This window comes from Pithys albifrons, chromosome 6 (genome assembly GCF_047495875.1).
Source record: "Pithys albifrons albifrons isolate INPA30051 chromosome 6, PitAlb_v1, whole genome shotgun sequence".
NCBI classification, from domain to species: domain Eukaryota; kingdom Metazoa; phylum Chordata; class Aves; order Passeriformes; family Thamnophilidae; genus Pithys; species Pithys albifrons.
Genome location: NC_092463.1, coordinates 60,818,396 through 60,835,862, shown reverse-complemented (window position 1 = coordinate 60,835,862; position 17,467 = coordinate 60,818,396). Strand labels below are relative to the sequence as shown.

At 41.4% G+C, this 17,467-nt stretch overlaps 1 protein-coding gene across 4 annotated transcripts in view; it reads right to left on the bottom strand.

The window, feature by feature from the left end:
* Window positions 1-17,467, bottom strand: part of ANO5 (anoctamin 5) — a 54,765-nt gene that overhangs the window by 24,904 nt on the left and 12,394 nt on the right. For 2 of the 4 annotated variants that reach the window (XM_071559106.1, XM_071559107.1), the window contains 3 exons: window positions 16,717-16,787; window positions 10,522-10,569; window positions 3,879-3,992 (listed from right to left, as the gene is read on the bottom strand). In XM_071559106.1, coding sequence (XP_071415207.1) covers window positions 3,879-3,992; window positions 10,522-10,569; window positions 16,717-16,787 — 233 coding nt within the window. The remainder of the gene's footprint in view (window positions 1-3,878; window positions 3,993-10,521; window positions 10,570-16,716; window positions 16,788-17,467) is intronic. The other 2 variants (XM_071559108.1, XM_071559109.1) reach the window with 1 other exon arrangement.

Genomic DNA, 17,467 nt, shown 5'->3' with positions numbered 1-17,467 from the left:
AGCATGGATAGTAACTGGCCCTGCTGCAGCCTGCAGGGATTGCCCACATGGCTCCAAAGGGAGGGCTGGGACCAATCTCCTCTCTGGTGACCAGTGACAGGGCTCAAGGGAAAGTGGCATGAAGCTGTTCCAGGGAGGATTTAGGGTGGGTATTGGGAGGTAAAGGCTCTTGCCCCAGAGCGTGGTTGGGCACTGAACAGGCTCCCCAAAGCAGTGGGCACAGCATCAAGCCTGACAAGAGTTCAAGCACCATTTGGACAATGCTCTTGGGTTGTCCTGTGCAGAGCCAGGAGTTGGACTAGATAATCCAGATGGGTCCCTTCCAACTCTGCATATTCTGTGATTCTATGAACTCCTGAACTCTTGAACTTCAGTGGCCAACCACCCTCTGTGTGAAAACCCTTTAGTTCCTAATATGGAGCCTAAACCTTCCCCAACTGAGCTTCAGGTCATTTACTCAAGCCCTGTCACTGGTCACGAGAGTGAAGAGATCAGATCAGTGCCTGTCCCTCCCATTCCCCCCATGAGTAAGCTGTAACTGCAACGAGGTCTCCCCTCAGTCTCCTCCAGACTGAACAGAACAAGCCCTCAGCAACTCCTCATAAGACTTCGCCTCCAGAGCCTTCATCCTCCTGGCTGTCCTTTGGACACTCTCTCATGGCTTAACATCTTTCTCACATTGTGTCCCCCCAAACTGCCCCCCCCTTGCAGGTGAGGCTGCTCTAGGGCAGAGCAGAGCAGGACAATCCCCTCCCTTGGCCATACTGGGCCAGATGCCCCCAGGACAGGGATGGCCCTGCTGGCTCCAGAGCACTGCTGACTCATTGGACGTGATGATCCTTGTGGGTCCCTTCCAACTCCAGATACTCTATGATTCCCTGTGCAAGTATCAGCCAAGCTGCTGTACAGCAGCGTGGAGAGGTGCCCAGCTCGGATGGAGCGGCTGAAAGCTGAGCAGGGCTGGGGATGCACATCCTCACCGTGGCAGTCCAGCAGGGCTGACAGCACCAGCAGCATCTGATCCCTGCTGCCCCTGCCCCCTAACTCTGCCTGTGTGCTGCCTCTGAGACAGCAGAGGTTCTGTCTGAGATGATGACAACAGGAAAAGGGTTAGATAAAATCTTTCTGTATCTCTGTGCCCCAGTGGGGACTGGAGGACTTTGCTGCCTGTCAACACAGGAGCAAGTTACTTTGCAGAGATCCCTGACAAGTTACTTTGCAGAGATCCCTGAGTCCTAATGCTTTGCAGTTCATGTAAGGAATATACTTAGGAACAATAAAGATCATGTCCTGGTCATATATTAATAATTTGTTAGATATTTTATAAATTCTATTCGGGTGCTGGAGGTTTTAAGGGAAAATATGAAGTATTATCTCACAAAAATCTAATCCTAATTTTTGGTTAGAGGACTTTGTGGGTTGGATTTATTCATGTAGCTTATGGAAGGCAAGTTCAAAACAGCACTGAAGCTGCACGTGTCTGGGAACATGGGAGAAGTTAATGCAGTTGTTCTGCATGAAACTAAGGGAGAAGATTAACAGACCACCTCTTACATTTGTATCAGGGCTCTGTTGGAACACACAAAGAGGTCATTCATTCCATTCTTAGAAATGCAGAATAAAGCTGTTTCCTTGAGACAAGGAAACAAAACCCTTTGTCACAACTGTTGTTCTGTTTGTGTGAACATTTCTATTCTTAGCTGTTCCATTTTGCTGTATCATTGTACCACAGCAAAAGAAATGCACATTTCCTTCTGTGATGACTGCACAATAGCAAGTACCATGTCTGTCATGAATTCCAGAGGCAGCAGTGCATCAATATTTAAATTTTGCTCCCACAAACAGCACAGTTCTTGTACACCAAGAAGTCTGCATTAATTTACAGGCATGCTAATTGCATAAAGGTCTATGCTGAACATCAATACAGGCCAATGAATGTTCCCCAGGAACTGTGCAAAAACACTGATATCTTGGTGCCTGTTTGTGCAGTGAGTGCAGAGCAAACCTCCACAGCCACTGACCAAACCCTTCCTCCATGGGGCCATAAACCCTTTCCAAGTAACAGACACACAGAGAATTAAATCTCACTAAACTTAATGGGCACGTTTTGGCCTTTTGCAAGACAGAGATGTTTCTCCCTAGCAAGAGCATTTTTACCTCCAAGAGGAAACACAGTATTAGCTACTAACTCTTGGGCTCTTCCCCAGGTGAGCCCTTCAGTCAGCAAGGACACCCCTGCAGTGGCCTCTGCTCGGGCAGGTTCCTGCTCCCCCCAGTGGCCCATAAAGCAAGGAGAAGGAAACTGCTGCACACAATACACGTGAGTGACCGACCTTCTGGATTATTTTCCTTCCCACTTCAAATGTTGAAGTCTCAATTTCTTTCCTCGTTTTAAATAATTTGAGTATGACTAATGGAAAAGTTTATTTTAAGAGTTGATTTGACAAGTTTTGCCTGGGTATGTTTTTTCTGTTTGCACTGAGTGGCCTCCTCTCCATCCTTTTTTAAATGCATTTTGCTTCATGGGAGAAGAGGGAAAGTTGTAAGGATTAGGGCCTGACAAGGGCTTGGAGTTTATAAAGTTTTTATGTCTATATATACTCTGGTACATATGCTGTAAAATAACCCTGGTCTCCCAAGAAAATCTGTGGAATGTGGGTGGCTGAGCAAAGCTGACTGAGGAATGCTTTATCTGGGAAAAGCATCAAACAGACTATGAGAAATTCTTGCATCTCTGCAGGTAACAAGAGTAAGATGCAGAGGCTGCTCTATACTGGATGGTATTTGCATGCAGGTACAGGCAGACAAATCCTTAATGGAAACATATTTCCTTCATAAAGGAATGAAAGCAATAGGCAAATTTTTAATAGCTCCATCTCTCAGTTTTTGTTCAAAGGAAATGAGAATTTTTAATTATGAAACACTTCAATATGACAAGATATAGATGATAGCTGTCCTTTACTTCAGAGACCTTTAGTTCTCATCACAATTTTGTCATAAACATTTGTATAATCAGTTTTCTTTCAGAATAATATGATTACATGAGAATTAAGGTTTTTTTAGTGTCTTGCTCTTTTTAATTCTTTTTAATCATGAATAAACTTTGGACTTATACATTGGAGAGACCAGTTTGTAAATGTAACCTCTCCTGACTCAGAAAGAAGGAACATAGAGGAAAAAACTACTTAGAATCCCTTTTTTAAAGTATTGTGCCTCATATAAAGTTTGTTGTTTGTCTTGACTGCACACTTATAGAACTGGATTCTTTATATAGCTTGAATTTGCACATTAGCCAAGCTAGACCTCAAATGTCAGTGTGAGCATGGGACAAAAAGGTGTCATTCAGGCAACTGGGTCTTGCTGGGAAGTTCAAGGATTCTTGGATCTAAGAATCTATTTCTGCTCTAACTGCAGTCAATGGATGGGGAAAAAATAGTAACTGTTAAATCTTGATGGGACGATGCTTTGCTTATTCTTCATTCATTCAGGAGTATTATGAATGAAACTTCATTCATTCATTCAGGAGTATTTACAGATAAAAGTATTTACAGGTAGTTCTCCAAAGTCTCAGCTAGACTGTTAAATGAAGAAGCAAATAATTTTAATTACTTTTCTCAATTGTATTATATATTACCCAGCCTAAGTAATGGAGAGTGATCAATTCAATATACACAGTCCCAAAAATCTAATAAAATTGGGTTCTGACACACAACAGTAAATTACACAGCAACTTCCATGCATGGAATGGCTTTTCACATAGTTATGCAATTTTTAGCTAAGTCCTATCCCAGCTGGGTGTAGTGACCTGAAAGAATTAGGAACTGATATTCAGGTTATTATAGAAAAACATTAAAAGGGCTTCAAAAAGACAAACTTACCAACTTTTTTTCAAATTCCTTATTAAAATCATCCACATAGGAGAGAACAAAATCGATTCTCCTGACACCATCCCTGAAGAAAATAGAATCTTTGCTTTGATGTCTTTTGTCAATCTGTAGAAGACACAGGCACATGAATTAAAAACACAAGTATTGCAGTTTCTCTGAAATATAACACAAGAAAAAGAAGTTTCCCCACATTGCCACAATTCTTCAGTTTCTTCAGAGTTGAAGATACACTTGGGCCGGATTTAACAGGGTTATTTCTAGTTAAAATAATTTCAAAATTAACTGCATATGTCCACAAGCACTATATGTAAAGAAGTGGTACAGGGAGAATAAATATATGTTAGTGTAGCAACACTGGTGAATACTTGAAGCAGGTGGCAAAATGTAAATTCCATGCATTTTCCTCTACAAAACAAGAGTCACTACATCTACAACCACCACAGAGACAAATGTCCCAGCAATGGCCACACCGAAAAACAGCCCACAAACAACAGAGGAGGGACACTGCAAAACTGAGTATTCTATCGTGGGGAAAAAATACATCTAGTAAAAGGCATCAATGCAACAGGGTAATTAGTATTTCAATTGATCTCTTAAAGGTCATATTTTAATTTATCAGCATGCCAGAATGTCACACTAACAACATTTACCTTTTTCATTGATTAGGCCCCAGTAATTAACGTTAGGCAAATAGAAGACTATAAGCCCACTCTCCTAGGGAAGTTAACTCATACTAGGTAATATTATTTGTTATCATAGCAATATTCAGCTTTACCAAATTCTGCATGAGACATACAGAAAGAGTGCTCTCCATAGAAGTTAGTATTCTGGTCTAAATGTTGAGGAATTCCAGAGGGGAAATCCGGCCCCTCTGCTGAGGAAGGTTGGTGGTGTTTAACCACACCCATGGGCACAAGTGTGTTCTTACAGGGCCGAACTGGGTTGCCATTTTATTAGAGCAGGAACAAACCAGAGTAATTCAGAGGGCTGTCTCTGCCATCTCCACCTCACTCCATGCAAGGACACACGTGCCAAAGCCCCTGGGGGAGCACGGAGTGTGTGTGTGCCTGTGCCCCTCGCTGCCAGCTCAGCAAAGGCGTCAGTCACACAGTGAATGCAGCACGTTATTGTCACTGCAGCCACCCACGCCAAGCAGGCACCACGGCTTTACCCGGAGCCGCCGCTTCAGGAACAGGTTGTACCTCCTGCCACTCTGCTGGAACAACCAACAAGGGGTCAGTTAGTCAGCAGGCCCACTGCCCTCTCCAAGGGCCACCCACCCGCTCTGGCCACAAACCCCCCACCACAGCAAGCCAGAAATCCTGCCCCTTAAAGCCAGGAAAGCCTTCAACGCTCACAAGTGCCCACAAACAGTATGACCACCATGTCGTTTTCATCAAAGCTGTGTTGGGATCTGCTTTGAGAACAAGTAAATGTTTAAAACAATGACTCCTGCAATGCTAATCGCCATCATTCAGATCCTTGAGCAGGTATCAAAAGAACAGTAAGGCAGTGGGTCTGCAGGGGCAGAAACCAAGCACTGGCTCATGCACAGTGTGTGCATGGTTCTGTTACACTCCCTGGACCTGCTGCCACACAACACCACCAATGGCAACCATGAATTCCACAGCCGACAAAATTTCAAGCAGTAATACCCACATAAACCAGGACACACATTTATCTTCAGATAGGCTGAAATTAAATAAAAGTAACTGAAAATCCCTGTTGTTCCATAGTGTTGCACAACTTTCTGCATCTTCATCAGACACACAGGTAACTGCTGGAACCACACAGCTGCCCACTTGAAACATCCATTCCTTATGGAGAATTCCTGTGTTCCTGAAGCTACCCTGGCCTTTGGGGAGCTACAAAACACTGTATTGAAAATCAGTGTAGCACAAAGAAGCTAAAAAAGTATTTCTTGAAAATACTGCCACCCTTTTTTTGCCTTCCCTCGTCAGCAATTTTTTGTGTTTTTTCTTCTTGAGAAATATTTACAGCAGATCAATTAAGGCAGACTACTATTTATGACTGAGATCAGCTACCTCAGAATATGCTTTTGCTTCCAAATGCCGTACATAATCTTGCATGATTAAAAGGCTCACAGAAATCATGGAATCCAATAGCAGGGGGAAAAAAAACGCATTTTTCTGTTCTATTTTGAACTTGGGAGGTTTGGGTTTTCCTTTGTGAACATCATTGTGACTACATGCAAACTGCAACTGCTTAGATGTTAATTTAATCAAATTAACACCACTCACACCTGTACAGAATCAACAGTAATTAATTATTCAGCATTACAGCCAGTGAACCCCAAAGTGCATTCTAACAACTTACAATGTTGGGAATTGCCCTAAAAAAAGACCACCCCAAACAATGACTTAAAAAGACAGAGATTGTGTAAGCACAGACATTGTTCTAGTGAACTAAATTCATACACATAAAAGAAATAAATCAATAAATAGTATTTACTTCAAAAAAAGCTTCTGCCAAAGGAGTATCCCAAATAGTTTGTGTTGCATAGTTATAATTAGATTACTCAATACAAGTGAGGGAATATTTATCTTTAGTGCCATCAACATTTGCTCATTTTCTAATATATATCAGAATCCTCAGCCATTAAAGGCCTGACTATCAATTCAAGATGCACCAGTCATTGCTGGATCAGCTTTGAGAGGGGGAGTATTTATCACTCCTCTCTCCTTCTGTACACAGGCTTATTCATCATGGATAGTGACAGCCCTGCTTATTAAACCCATAAATTATGTCTTTCCACTGCACTGCATTTGGATTTCACAAGACAAGATCAGTCTTGCATTCTCCTGCAGGTCTGTGCATACACATGCACTTACAGGTTCAGAGTATGTAACAAGTGTGTAATTTGCATTGGTTTTATCAGTGAATCATTAAATATTACGGATTAGGACATCTTATTTCCTAACAGTTCTTTACAGAACTGTAGCCAAATTAATTACCTTGTACAACCTGCAGTTATTAAATGAAACTACACCTCATCACAATAAATACTTTGCAATGTGTTCCTTCTGCAATACAAGTAACCAAATTAAAACTCCCAAGGCAGCACAGAAAGCAACCTGTAGCTTTTGAATAATTAAACGATACCCAGTGAGGAATTACAGAAGGGATGGAGCCCCAAGACATATGGTGAAAATTCAAGAAACAACAGCCACAAGTCACAACAAGGGAAATTCCTCCTGGATATGGGGGTGTGGTTGGGTGGGAATGGGTACAACCAAGAGGTTGCCCAGGGAACCTGCATCGCCTCCATCCCCAGAGATCACACAGCCTGATCGAGCCAGGCCAGCACTGTGCAACCTGATCTAAGCCAGCCTTGCCTTGAGCATGAGCCTGGCCAAGGAGACCTCCAGAAGCCACTTCGAGTCCAAGTTCACTGTAGGATTCTAGGAAATGGTGCTACTGCAAACATTCAGCATTTACCAGCACTTTCAAAAAGTTGAATAAATCCACCAACTGCAAAGCAAGTTTAAAAAAACTACCTGTTCAAATACTGCCCTCCTGCTATCCCATAGGAACTTTCCAGTCTCAATAGTCTAATTATGTCTATGAACTAAGTGTACTTACAGCCTGCAGAGGTGCTAACTGACTGTTGTAATGGCCTATCATGAAGACTTTTCACATGGCTACGGAAGTGCAAACTGACGGGACTGATACAAAATTATATTAACACTTCTAATTACCCCATATTCAATAATTTCTGTCTAGACACTCAGCACAGATTGGGGCATTGGACCAAGTCCAACCAAACAACCCTCCAACCACCTACTCTTGCAATGCTCACCTGAACCATGACCTGAAGCCCTGCAGCAGGAAACCCTGATTTCAACAGACCAGTGCCAGCAGAGACCAAGCTGTCAGCATGGAAAACAAGCACAGCTCAGGATGCCCAAGGCTGTGAGAGCCCACGCTCTGCTCTGCCCACACTGGGGTGGGCACAGCGAGGAAGTGTTGGCCGGTGGCCCCGCTCCAGAGCCATCGGGACTCTCCAGCACTACTGGATGCCTGCAGAGGAGCCCTTGGCTGCCTCACTCCACAGGTGCCTCAGACACACTTCTCCAGGGCCAAGGCAAACACTCAGCCAGGGGAGTTGCTGGAAGGGGCACCAACCACTACACTGGCACAGAAAGGTCACTGTCTCTCTTGGTGGCCTCACCTGCCCACCATGGCCCTGGCAGCCTTGGGCAGTGTGGGCAGCCACCCCTCTGTGGTTTAATGGAACCACAGTACCCAAAAAGCAAATATGTTTTGCAGGTTATACCTGAATGATTTAATCCTGTATGTTTTTACAGCACTCTGAGGGATTTCTATTTGTGGTCACCCACCTAACAGGAAATTTATACCTTGCAGGTCACTTAGCACAGCTTGCTCCTTGTAGGCACCAACTTTCCTCCAAATACATCCTGCTACTAAATATCCCAGCCCTCTCCATGCCCCTGCTTCAAAGACAGGGCAACTTGTCCCAGACCAATACTTTTCAGATTATTATTCAGTCAGAAAAGTGCAAGTTCCTCAGGGCCTACCTTCTGAAAGATCCATCCCAAATTCAATGTCCCAGATTTCAAGGTTTCCCAAGTGTCCAACTCTGTCACAGAGCTGGGACTGATTGCAGGTTCCGACCTCAGCACCCTTCCCCTTCTGCTTTTTTTGTTCCTTTTTTGTGGGAAAGTGGTTTAGAGCAGTACTCTCAGTAACAAAGCAGGAACCAACACTAATCTGGGGTGAAGGAGCCCATAATCTTCATGAGTTACAGCACAGGGAAGCACTTCTGGCTATGATGGTTAGAACATGGAATTGTTTCTATCATCCCCACCAGCACATCAAGGAGTTACAGTATAGCAGTCCCACATTAACTGGCAAAAAACCTGTCTGAAATTACAATGAAACTGATCTGTAACATTCTGCTTGCTTGCAAGATAGTCTACAAACCAAGTATTTATTTTATTAACTGCATACCTTTGATGATCACACAGGCAAGTTAGATTTAAAATGGACAGCATAAAAACCAAAAGAACTACATTAAAAAGCAATTACATAATTTATGAGTTAGCAATCCACTGCATAGACTTTCAGAATACAGAAAGGAACAAAAATATGAGAGTTTGAAAGTTGAATCAAAATAGAAGAAAAGCTTCTACAACTGAAAGGGTAGAAAACAATCAGTGGTTTAAACCCAAAGTTATCACCTTCACTTAGATCCCCAGTTTGCATGGAATATTTATGTACTCCTTCTCTTAACTGCATTAAACACACCTAGAGCTACAGGAAACACATGTGGATCTAAGTGCTGCAATACTAAACATAACATTATAAATATAAACATATATATTTATACATGCCTATATGCAACTTTAACATAACTGTATAAACATATATACACAAATGATACAAATGAATTTCCAAAAGCAAAAGGTTCCTGTAAATGCATTTACAGAACATAAGCAAATATACAGGCACTGTCATGAAAATCTGAAAGGCAAATGTCTGGTTTATGCACAGCAAGGCCAGTTCCCATTTTACCAGAGCGCCCCTTTCCATGACGTTCTCTTCATTGTTCTTCCTTGGGAGGAATCCGTGCAACTGAAGAGTTGCTCACTTCAGAGAGGTGTGTTAACGACCCTCTAACACCACACATCCCAGTTTCCAGTTGCACATCATGCAGGCTGCAAGGCTGCACACAAAACCATAACCTTGCCCATTCACATAAACACAAAATCCCATTTACTTCTTCCAGCTAAAACTTGCGAGCTGCTTTTTCCACCTTCACTTGTGTTTCAATTCTGAACCACATTAAAATCTGAAAGCTTCAAAACATGCATTTCAAAGCCATTTAAGACACCGAGATATTTGCACTGAAATTTAAACACACATAAAAAGCCTCTCTGGATAAACAAGAGCAGAACAAAGAAAAATAAAAAGTATGCTAAGAGAGCGTAGGTGTTAATGGAAGACACCAGAGCCCAATGTAAGCAAGCAGACAGGTTCGATACACCTCAGCATGTACTTCTTCAGTCATCTCAAATGAAGTTTTGTACTTTTTCTCCGTGAAACAGTAATGATTACTTTAAATTTTCTGATATATTTGAGAATTTATACAGTTATCTTGTCTGGAAATTTCAGTAAGTGGCTATTTTGAGACTACTATAAAAAAGAAGGGGGGCAACACATTTCAAATGACATCAATGTTTGTTCCTTGCTCTTTAAAACATTTTAAAGTATCATGCTGACTCACAGAGCCCTCAGGCCATCATGGTAACAAGGAATCCCACGTTTGTTAATAACACCAGGGTCAGAATATAACCTATATCCCATCAAACCAAAACAACGAGAAAAAAGCAAACTTTCCAGTTTTCACCACCAAAGTTAACTTTTGAATTTTGTCTATTTTATTTTCAATTTGCTTGAATTTATCTTTTAAGTCATCACCAGGAACAAATGGAAAGACCAAATTAATTTTTATAAGCTAGAAAATATTCTTTTTGGAAGGATGGCATCCTTGAAACTGGAAAATTTTCTGGTGAGGGATGTTTTGGCATACTGGAGTAGAGGACGCCACACAAATTCATGCAAGGAGGCATGAATATTGCTTGCTGCTTACCACTTGATGTTCAGGGATGAGTAAAGTGGTCTCAGTGCTGCTTAGGCCCTGCCAGTGGCACCACGGGAGAAACATAATGTCGTTAGCAAGGACGCACAGGAGGGTTTCACATCAAAGGCTACTTCAGAACAAACAGTGTAGTTTCTGAGTTGTTACAAAGCTCTTCTGAGTGAGAGATGGATTTCAGTCTAGATAGTCAAAGTTTCAACCAATCTCTGCTCCCTCAGATGAGCTTGGTCTCCAGCCTGTGCCATCAACTTTTACATGATTTTTAAGTATTATTAATTTACTGATTTTTAAGTATTATTAATTACAATTCTTGGTAAGAGTTATACAGTATTCCTCAGCATTCCCTTTAGAAAAAATAAAGCCTAACTAAGTTGGCACAGATTACCATTTACAAGCTGGTAAGAGCAACTTTTAACAGTACTCTTAGTGATTTGGGTATCAGAGAGAGAGAGTGTGCATGGCACAGATGGCTGAGCCTGCATTCACACACACACAGAATCACAGACTATTCTGAGTTGGAAGGGACCCACAAGGATCATCGAGTCCAGCTCAAGTCAATGGCCCCCACAGGGGACTGAACCCACGACCTTGGCAATATTACAACCAAGTTTTAACCAACTGAGCTAATTCACAACAATGTGATGCCCCTCACTTGGCCACTTCTTTAAATACAAACTGAAATTATACAACGTGCACTGAACAAAAACAACTGCAAGGAAACAGATGCTCCATCTCCCAGTGTGGACAAGGTAAATTGTTACCAGTAACTGCAGTTGTTATGCCCAATGAGACTGGTGAGGGCTTCACAACTTCAGTTCTGAAGCACACCTGGCCAGGCCCCACCTGACTTTATTAACAGCACTTCATTATTGTACCATCATTTATTGGCTTAGAGCTGCAATATTTCAAGAAGTTTATTAGCCTAAATCCAATTTTCATAAAGTACTGTTTATTAATTTTTTAATTAGAAAATAATACTTTTCACTTTCATTACAGTTTTTCTTGAGAGAAACCACTGAAGTCAATTTCTGTAATGTTATGAAACAAATGTGCTATTTGTTTACACTTCAAGTAATACATACATCTATCTTTATATTCTTTCTTAAGGATATTTGCTTATCTAAGTAAGACAAAAACATCCTTTTCAGAATGCAGTCCAGTAAACACAGAGAGATCAATGTGGTTTTTGGCAAGGAATCCATGCAAGGCCCAGTGCAGATATAAATAGCTACACTATGCTCTTACCCTAAGACAGTCTGAACTGGGTTTAGAGGTCTAATCCTCACGTCACTGATGCTACTGGAAACACCTGCTCAATTAGTAGAGAACTAAGGGCTGAGACACTTAAGTTTTTCTCCAACTGTACCCTGTAAATACCTGCCATGTAAAGTACTGACCAGACTGAAGGGCCATGAAAGCAGAGCCCTGCCCTCAGTGCTGCCCTCTCCCCTGCACACACCTCTCCATCCACACTGGGACTCCTCACTCTGCTTTTATCCAGGTTCTCCACCCCACACTCCTCCATGGCTGGATGTAAGTACAGGTTTTAGCCACCCCCTGGGCCTCACTGCCCACAGAGGTAAAACTTCAACAGGTTCAGTGAAACACTCAGGTGGCAGAGGCCTTTGTTCATTCCTGTGCATTCTGTGAAACGCTTTCCTGTTCTCCAGGGAACTCACCCTGCTCTCAGGACAACTGTCTCAAATTAATTAGCTGAGGTCATTGGGGTTAACTATTGAAAAACTGGCGCTCAAACCTTCTGCATTTCCAGTACTCTTGTAGAAGCACATCACTTCTCATGATATGCCAAAACCTGTGCACAGCACAAAGGGGCTCCAGTCTTGACAACACACAGTCCCCAAAACAGGAACCAACTCAAACAGCCCAACTTTGTTGGCATGAAACCCAAGAAGGTTGGCAGTAGTGGCAGCAGTGTTGGGCTTGTCCTTACTCTGCAATCCACTCCCAGAAGGCTCTGCCCAAAATAGCCCTCAGCCTGTGTTTTTGTTAGACTTGGAAGAGGTCTTTTAGCACTTCCATCTAGATTTTGAAACCAATTTGGGCTGTCTTCACTCTGTTGATAATGGTGTTTTATGTTTCTCTCTACTTGAAACTCCACCTGTCTGAATTGAGAAATGAACAAGCATGAGAAGTAATGTACGTTACAATGGCGTTTCTTGTGAAAAAACTCCCAGCAATTAATCTGGAACACTTGCAGCACCTGCTGCTCTGAAAAAAACACCCAATAATCTACATGTCAGACCCCTAATTTTGGTAAAATGCATTGCTTTAATACATTTGATGGAGCTCTGCCAACCTACTTCTGCTAACCTGGCTTGAATTCCCAGATTTTCTCATGATCAAGTTACAGGGAAAATCCTGATTAACAAGAATTGTTAGTGAGTCTTTCCCAGCTGTGAAATTCACTGAAGGGTGAAAAATTGTATGTGTAAGTGTGCACAATTAATTGCCAACTCCTCAGAGCTGGATTAGGGCACAGTCCTGCAGCCTTACCTGGAGAGCAGTGCAGTCACCTGCCTTCTGTGAGGCAGGGGCCATAGGACACCAAGCAAGCATTTTAAATTACTCTGTACTTCTGAACGGGAATAGCAGGCAGACAAACAGTCCTCTGTATACACCTCCTACAGATGCTCATAAATGAAAAACCAGGGATTCAATTTTGCACAAAATCTGTACTAATTTCACATTTATCCCATTTGAATGGCCCGAATTTTAGGAAATTTCATACAAATTCAATTTTTTTAACCTTTCTTCAAATCTTGAATTAATTGAGTGACCTTCTTTCCTCTTAAGTATAGGAACTCTATTGTGTCCATGGGTTTCATCCTCATTTCCTTTGTAACTCAACTAATTACAATCCCTGAACAGATGCACCATTACATATTTTTCTAGTGCTCTCTCTGCATCGATACAAAAGCACAGAGGAAAAACAAATTCTCAGGGTTTATTTCATTCATTTTCTAATTTGCTTGAAAAGACTTTCAGAGGCATTTATGTATTTCTTGGAACAGGAACTCCATAAAGACTGACTCAGGTAGATTCTATGTAAAAACTCACTGAGGACAGCTGCCCACCCCTACCAGAAGCAGCTGTCTGTGTGTTTCTGATTTAACAAGGACATAATTCCAAGCAGTTCCCACTGCAGCACTCATTTGAAAATGTGCCCTTCCAATCTTTCCCCCCACCCCTTCTCCAGTTTGCTGAAAACATCTCCTGCTTCCCTGAGTGACATCGAGACATGATTTATGCTGTAAGGCTTGGCATATAAATAGCTGTTGAACTGTGAGTGATCTCTTTTCTTGTGTTCTTGTAGGAAATTAAATAATAAGAAAAATACAGAGACTCAAGAAGAAAAAGATTAAAAAACCCCAAAACACCCAGGAAAAAAGCCAGGGTGAAATAAGCAAGAATGCAAAATCCTGAAGGACCAAATGCACCACTGACTGGAGACTCAGGTGCTTTGTGAGTCCTGGATTTCATCCAGCTTTTGCATGTTTGTTGGCAGGCTTCACTACAGACTGGTTTTCACCTTTGTTTTTGTTCTAGTTGCATCACTCCTTACATCCAAATCCTCTATTCCTTTACAGATTACAAAAGAAAGAAAAAAACCCAACCACTGAGTCATGGATAGGTAATGTCTCCTGCTCTCCATATCAAATCCAGATTTAATTTTCCCCTCCTCTGTAGCTAATCAGCAATAAGGCCTCTGCTTTTTCTCTGTACTCTCTGTGCAGAAACACACTGTTACTGCATCTTATCTTTATTCCCTTCCAAAAGAAAAGACAGCTTGAGCATAATGAAGTAGAGACCTGAATGCAAGTTCATTTAACTGTTTCCCAGTGTGTTTTTCATGCATTCATTCCATTCCTGTTTTAAAACTGCTTTACTTACACTCGTTTAAGACTTCCAAATGTTCATGTTTTTTCAACTGCAGAAACATTGTTAAGTGACAAGAAAATTACCAACCTATCACAGAAGTAAAATTGTTAAATAGAAAAATGTGCTACCTGTCAAAACAAGAACAAAGCATGTTGAGCTGAGCTCAGAAAGTGAAAAAAGGAGAAACCACAGCTTGTCTTTCATGCTGGGATAGAAGAACCTGTTCAATTCCTACAGGAATGCACTGAGGATGTCAAAGGCAGCCCAGCACAGGACTGAGGGCAAAGAAATTCTTCCAGTTTATACAGAAGGCAACTGAAGTTGTGACAACACATGAGGACAAAAGATCAGCACTGTATGAAAAAAAATCCCATAAATCTTAGGGACTGCCTTACTACTGGAATGAATTCATAGAAAAACTTTAAGTATAGACTTAACCTGAATATCCAGGACATCAATCATCAAGAACTAAGCCTGCCTTGAGTGGTAAGAGCATGAAACTGGGCAGGAACATAAAGAGTAACTCGGTAACTTTCTGTCTGGCTAATGCATAGAAAGCAAAAATCCATAAATGACAACGTATTAGGGGACATGGGGTAGAATAAGGCAAAGCACAGAGAAGGACTAACTTAAAAGTAAGCAAACATCAGAAGACCAGCTGATCTGCAGAAACAAACTACCTAAAGCCAAACAAGTCCTCTCAGAGGGAGCAAGGAAAGCAACAAAAAAAACCAAAAAAACCAAGTTATCAAGTCAACTACAGATTGATATGGCTAATATTAAAATACTTTGATATATTTAAGAACAAATCGTGAAGAAAAAATGTGAGGAAATAAAAGAAGAAACAAGAGAAAAGACTGCATAAAGTTACCGAGGACAGATTTTTGAGGGGATAACCAGATACACTTTACTCAGACAAGAAGGTGCTGAAGATCAAAGCCTCCTTTCCCACTCCATAATGAATCTGTCACCCTTCAAACAAGGTTCAAATCCTGTCTCTACATATATGACCCATGCATTACTCTCTTTCTCCCATGTTCCCTTTCCTAAGTCAGGAAGTGAATCCTCTCAAGCTCTGGTGGAACTGGTCATCTCCATCCACTCGGAGACACTCATTACTAACTCAGAACCAGTTTAGCATGGCATGCTGACTCATACACCACAACTGGAGATCATGCCTGGCCCTTGCTCAGTGCAGTATTTGATACAGCTCTTCACCGAAAATTTGTCCGGAGAAAATGATGAGAAAACTCCTGCAGTAGATTCAGAAAGCAGCAGAGTGAACATACGAACAAGTTTTACGATGGAACTGACAGATTTATGAAAACATTTGGATGACATGGTTGCATGGTCTAGGAAGACAAAGATGTGTGTAATTTAGGAAGCCCTACTGAGTTCTGTCTCCATCTGATCATCCCCAGATTTGACCCTGAGGTAGATGAGGGCATGTTTTACTTCTAAAAAGTTCAGCACAACAGCTGCACTTTGTCAACACTCAGTTCATAGACATCATTTCTGATGAGTACTCATGGCCAGTGAAAGACCCTACTTTGACAGACTAGTTGATTCTTTTCCTGTCTGAAACTCTTCCCCTAAGCCTATAACAACAGAGAAATCACATAGGAATGAAAATAAAACACCAGTTTCTACAATGCACATTTTCAATATTCTTTTTGAATCTGTTTCTTAACTGAATACTAACCACACATTGCTACCTCTTTAAGACATATTAAGCAAGAAAGTACTGTGAAAAAGTGAACAGCTAATGATGCTTTTCATATGGCACATGTTGCAAGAAAAAGGTATTCTAGTAAGTCAAACCTTCCCTTGCTTTCTCCTGAGTCTTGCAGCACCGTCAGAACGTTCCTACAGCAGCACAACACTTGTGTGCCTTCATTTCCCCACAGTCAGCAATGTAATACCAGCATAAAACCAAGCCTTTGCTTTGTGCAGAAACATGTTTTTCCAACTGTCCAAACATTTAATGATGGTGTGATTATCATTTGGACACTAATACTGGAAACACCATTAAGTCCATACTGTTCCACCACTGCTGTGCTGGAGCACTAACCCTGCTCAGTCTCTTACAAGACTCAGTGTCAGTCTCACATTCATGGTTTTGCTCTTTCAAAACAATACAGGAAGGAAATGCTCACATGGACAAAGAGGAGGAATAAGACAATCTAAGAGAAGTATTAGTTTTAAAACTAATTGTGTCTTTCACAGCAACCACTCTTTCTTCCCACCAGCAGTACCTGAGCTGGCACCATCCACACTGTACCTTACCTCAGAGCTGCTCGGGATTTCTGAGCCTGCAGTTGAAACAGTTTCACTTAAAGGTCCATTGCATTCTTCCCCTAGGGAACATTGAAAGAGAAATTCACATAAATACATTCCTTATTTTAAAATATTATTTACCTGAAAATTATGTGGACCTTGAAGGTATGGAACTACGAACAAGCAAAAGGTGGAAAATAAGACTCAGTCACATAAAATCTTTAAGAATGGTCATTTAAAGGGAAAAAATGCTGCAAGGCAATATACTGAGTCTGAACTACCTTGGTGTAACCCTGCAGTCACAGACACATATTTGTAACTGTGACAAACAAAACTCTGTAGTCATCACATATCCCTCTTGTTTCAAGTATCTGCCAGGTTACTGTAGGGGGGTCTCACAGCCAGAGCTTTGCTGCCTCATTAGGGCAGCTCAATTGCAATGGGATGGCTTGCTAGACAATGAATAAGGGAGTGGCTTTAGCTAAGGGGTTAACGATGCCCAACCTCGTTATGCCCACATAATGGAGGTATGACAACAAATCAAGAACAGTAATATCAACTTAACATACTAAGCTTCTTGTTGTTTAAAAAACAAATCCCAAAACAACAACAAACCAAACAAAAAACCCCAACTTTCATTTTAACAACAGTAGTGAACTCCAACATGACTCTCCCACAAATACAGTCAGTTCATTAAAGACACTGTCACTTACATGTTAACATTAAAGGGGAAAATCACATTTAGTACCTTCCAAACCTC